The following is a 5,313-nucleotide window of genomic DNA, read 5'->3' as shown; positions in this document are numbered from 1 at the left end:
ACAGTAATTAAATGGAAACGCCATCCTTTGAAGGCACATCCGTCCCTACTGTGTTTCCTACCACAGCAGGGGATCCACCCTGGAAAAGATATGTCTAGCTTATGCATCTTGCAATTTAGATTTCCGTTCAATTTTATTCCAAGTTTTACTCCAAAAAAAATGTCTAACAGAATATCTGAAAAATAAAATAGAGTTGGAATCTGCTAGCATACCAAAACAAAATTCAAAAAGAATATTATTCGTTATCAAATGTTTTTTCCATATGTAAAGCAATTTCTCCATTGCCGCCTTTAGTCGTGGCGGGTGCGGTTGAGCCAGAGGGTGCTGAGGGAGCGGAGACGGTTGAAGTACTCGTCGATGACCAGAAAACACTGAGCGGCTTGGCGGTTCGTCAGATGCAGAGGTAGGTGGCGAAGGGTTTGCTGCCTCAAGATATCACCCTGAAGTTAAACATAAATCAACCATTTTTTTACTTTAAGTAATTATAACAAGAATAAAGATTAATGAGTGTCTATTACACAACTCATCATACATGAATGTTGACTATATGGAAAGTTTAGGTTAGGTGATATATTTATGACAAATAAAATATGGAATAGATAAAAGGGAAAAAATATTTATATACATAAATTATTATTTATTTACTAATAGTATAACTCTAAATAATACGAGTTTTAATGTGTGATTAGTTAAGTAACAGAGAAAGAGAAACTAGTCTATTTTTATAAGACACACGGAGTAATACTTTGAAAGGGATGGTGGACATTTTTATTTTTGTTATTTGATGGCATCTTTTTTCTGTTAAGAATTCTATAAAGATTCCTAACTAGAGATAAAATGGAATATATATGACTCGTCCAACTTATGTTACAATTTAAAGTTCGCTAACGCGTGTATATCATGCAAATTAAAGAAGCAATTAATAATAAATGCATTTACCAGAAATAGATAACAGGTAAGCATAGTAAGATTCGATATGGGATAATATGAAATTTAACGCGGTCTAATATATATTAATTTAAAATATAAATCTTAGCAATATTTTATCACTCATATTCAAACAAATTGAAGATATACAAGAACCTATAGTCGGGTGAACTTTTTCACTGTATTTTCATGTCAAAGATTAGTGATATTTACATCTTCAAATTGTATCCACATATATATTAGTGGTACTAGTGAAATATTTTTGAACATAAACACACACATGTACATACTATAGTAGATGTTACAAATCCGAACACTGACATTTTTTTCCCATTTTTATACAGTGAAATAAAGCAACATATGCATCATCAATTCAATATATATAATAATTAACTTAATTAAGCCATGGAATTTTTCTGCTGACCAAGGGAACTAAATGTTTAATTAAACATTATTCAAGGAAAATGTTGTTTAATTAGAAAATCCACTCTGTATAAACAATAATACTAAATTTAATTATCAAAAAAAATAATTACCCGTGTGACAACGCCTTGGAGAGCAGAGACTTGTTTAGTGGCAATAGACATTTGTGTCATGTAATCGTTCAGATTTGGTGGCATAGTGAGAGTGCCACCGACGATGGTTTTGGTCAGAGATCGATCCAACGTCTCGAACCCATCAGTAATCGCCTCTTCATCTTCTTCGGCCGACCGCTGCAATCCACAAAGCGCCACCCGTTGCTGCTCCGTCAAGCCCTCCACCTCATCCAGCGCTATCTGATTGAGAGATTGATTCAATTTTCTATCTTCTAAAAATTTCAATTTAGGGATTTTCTGATTTTAGGGATTTTCTGATTTTAGGGTTTTTTGAATTTAGGGTTTCTTGTACCTTGATGACCACTGACGGCCGGAAACCGCCCATCCACATAAAGCACCGCTCTGCCGGTGCCTTCCACATTCCGGAGAAGACGTGGAAGACATCGTCCTGGACGGCCTTGCTCTTGAGGCTCACGATCTGGTCGTAGTGGGCCAACCAGTTGTCGATGACGTTACCTAGCTCGTTCTCTGGCCGACATGGACCCCACAATCCATTAACTCTATTTTCTATACTTTTTCTCTTCTTCTCTCTTACTTTACTCATTTTTATTTTTCTCTCTCTTACTTTACCAATTTTTATCACTTACTTTACCAATTGTACATAAAACCTCGTGCCGTTTCAAATGTTTCTATTCTTTTAATACGGAGGGAGTAAGAAAATGTTTTTTTTAAAATTCTAATTACCGTAAAAATTGGTTCACCATGCAGGGCCTGAGAAGGGATAATGCTGAGAGTGTGCCGGTTCATCTCTGCATAAATTCAGACACAAATTAATTTAATTGAATGTAAATTAGCCAATTAAATTAAAATCGGACAATAATTTTTTATTAAAAAGGCTAAACAAATTGAAACCAAATATTGGTTGTACATGAAAAAAGTTAGCAAAAAAATCACATTTCAGAATTTGAGAAAATAAAAACATAGTGGCTTCAAATGAAAAATATTTCTCTCATGAAGAATCAGAATCTCTAGAAATCTAAAGAAAAATTTTGATTTTGTAAAATCTCAAAAAGAAATAAAATTGATATAGGTGTATATGAATGTTTACGACGTTGATCTTGAGACGAAGATGGATCTTGGCCGTTGAGGTAACCGTATTGACAGGGAGTTTGATCCAAATAGCCTGATTCGTAAGCGCCGGATTCTTTGCTTCTGCAAAATATTCCACATCAACAAATCATGCTTAATTAAAATATATATTAGAAAAATAAATTAGAAAAAAAAAAGGCCCAAGTTGCTTACCTATTGAAGGGTATGGCTGATGAGGATGATGGCATCATCCCAAATGAAAACATGGAATTATTATATAGATTTTGATGATGATGATGATGATGATGATGATTGATTTGATTATCGTGTTGCATCTGAAGATGTTGAGCTATTTGTGCAGAGTGAGAGTGATGAAGCTCGTTGCTACTGACTTTGTTTGAAGCCATGAGAGGGGAAGAGAGAGAGATGGGATCTAGAGAGAGAGATGAGGTCTAGAGAGAGATAGAGAGGGAACTCTTTCTTTTCTTGGTTGCTCAAAACCTAGTATTTTGTTCTCATTTTATAGAGAAATTGGAGCTCAACATAATGTAGATAGAGACAAATGAAATTTAGAAAGAGAGTGAGAGGCAGTTATGGAGTAATCAAAAGAGAGGAGGATGGTATAAAAAATGGGAAAATGAATTGAATGCAAAGAGAAAAGACAAACCCTATTTAAGCTTTTCTCTATAAGAAAGAAGACTTTCATTTCCCAAATTCAACTTTCATACAATTCCATTTAATTTCACACCCTCTCTCTTAAAAAAATGGTTTAAGTTTATTTATTTGGGAGTGTGGAGATAAGAAGTCTGATAAATAGATGCCATGTTGGTATAGTTTTTTGTCACTAGAAATTAATGTATGTTATGTGTGTATTTTGTTTCTCTTTTCTATATGTTTCTAATATACTCCGTCTGGCCCGGCTAAGATACATTTCATAGCCGGCAGATTTTAGGAATTGTTGGTTTATCGGTTTAATTAGAGAGAGAAAAGACTGATGTAAGTAATAAATGGAGAGAGAGAGTTGAATTGGAGAGGAAAAAAGTGATTGAGTGTATTAATTGGAGAGAGATAAATTTTCCAAAAATAGAAATGTGTCATCATAGTTGGCTTGGGACAAACTAAAAAGAAAAGTGTGTCTAGAGCTGGGTTGATACGGAAATGTTGTATCATATATTGTACCTAAAATACCGGTATGAAAGAATTTCATACCGTTACCATACCAGAAGTTTCGGTATATATATCACTATCGAAAGAATTTCATATTGTTATCCACCTAAATGGACCGTTGGATACGCGAAGCACGAACTTAAGGACCGTTGGAGATGTTCTGGGCGGCTGATGCAAACCCAACGTCTCGCTGACAATGTTCTGGAGAGACAGGTCACCTTCAACAAACAAAGAGAGACATTCTAGATGGACAGTTCGAACCATCGGAACGTTGGGTTCATAGACGACGAACTCATCGGGCTACTAGGTGAAGAACTCTATAGACTAGAAACGATTTGGAGTGCATTTTCAATTCCTCTCTTCGTCCGAGCTCAATTATCAACAGACTTGATCTGTTGCTAAGTTACTCCCTAAACTTTTAGTAGCATAATTTAATTCTTCATCCGTCCCACTCTAAGTGGAGCATTTCTAGTTTGGCACAAAATTTAATATAGTACTCCCTCCATTCACCAATACAAGACCAATTTGATCGGGCACGGGTTGTAAGAAATATAGTAGAAAGTGACTGGAAAATGTTAGTGGAAGGTGGGTGCTACTTTTATATATTAGTTTTATAGTGAAATGTGAGTGAAATAAAATTAGTGGAATGTGGAGTCCATTACCCAAAGTGGTAAAAAAACAAATGAGACATTTATTGGTGGACGGACGAAAATGACAAAATGAGACATTTATTGGTGGATTGAACAATGTAAGAGAGAAGGAAAAAGTAGAAAGAATGATGTTTCTATATTTAGAACTATGATATTTAGAATAGACATCCTAAAAGAAAAAATGTGGCACTTAGAGTGGGACGAAGGGAGTATGTTGCTAAAATTTAACAATGACCAAATGAACAATTGTATAAATCTTTTGCTAATCCGTTGCTAACCATTTTTACTAGTGAAATTATGACAATTAGTAGCGAAATTTGCTGTTGGTAAATGGAGTAGTATTTTTTGGAGTGTTTGTTAAGGATCTATCTATGCTAATAAAATTCATTACGGATAATGATCTACATGCAAATCATATTGTCAAATATTATTTTTGTAGTTCATTCAAAGTATTAAATAATTAACTCATTGCAATATACTCCTTTCATCCCACTCTAACCGAATTACTTTCCTTTTTAGGATGTTCCACCTAAAATGAGTCATTTCCTTTTTAGCGAAAAATAATACTTATAGGCACAAGATTTAAGAAAATAATGTTTGATGAGTTAAGTGGAGTGAGAATAATGTAGAGATATGAAAAAGAATAAAACAAGGGAGTGAGAATAAAGTAGAGAGATGAAAAAAGAATAAAATAAAGGTGAGAGAATAAAGTATGAGAGGGGAAATACAATAAGAGAGAGTAAATGTGTTGTCTTTTGCTAAAAGGGAAACGACTTACTTAAAAAGTGGAATACGACTCACTTATAGTGAATGGAGAGAGTAGCTTTATTCTCCCACCTACATTATTCTCTTTATTCCTCTACTCGTAATTCTCTCATTATTTATCCTCCCTCCACTTAACTCTTTAAATATCAATTTTTTAAATTCTGTGTTTAAGGAAAGCA

General features: G+C 34.2%; 1 protein-coding gene across 1 annotated transcript; it reads right to left on the bottom strand.

Moving 5' to 3' along the window:
- Positions 1–290: 290 nt before the first annotated feature.
- LOC125189516 (transcription factor TGA10-like) lies at positions 291–2,800 on the bottom strand. Its single transcript, XM_048086789.1, has 5 exons — positions 2,766–2,800; positions 2,572–2,675; positions 1,816–1,991; positions 1,464–1,703; positions 291–440 (listed from the first exon to the last, which is right to left on the bottom strand). The coding sequence occupies exons 1-5, from the start codon at positions 2,798–2,800 to the stop codon at positions 291–293; spliced, it is 705 nt and encodes a 234-aa protein (XP_047942746.1).
- Between the last annotated feature and the right edge of the window lie 2,513 nt (positions 2,801–5,313).

The sequence above is a fragment of the Salvia hispanica genome, chromosome 5 (genome assembly GCF_023119035.1).
Source record: "Salvia hispanica cultivar TCC Black 2014 chromosome 5, UniMelb_Shisp_WGS_1.0, whole genome shotgun sequence".
Lineage (NCBI taxonomy): Eukaryota > Viridiplantae > Streptophyta > Magnoliopsida > Lamiales > Lamiaceae > Salvia > Salvia hispanica.
Note: the sequence above shows the minus strand (reverse complement) of the source record. Positions and strands in the feature narration are given on the sequence as shown.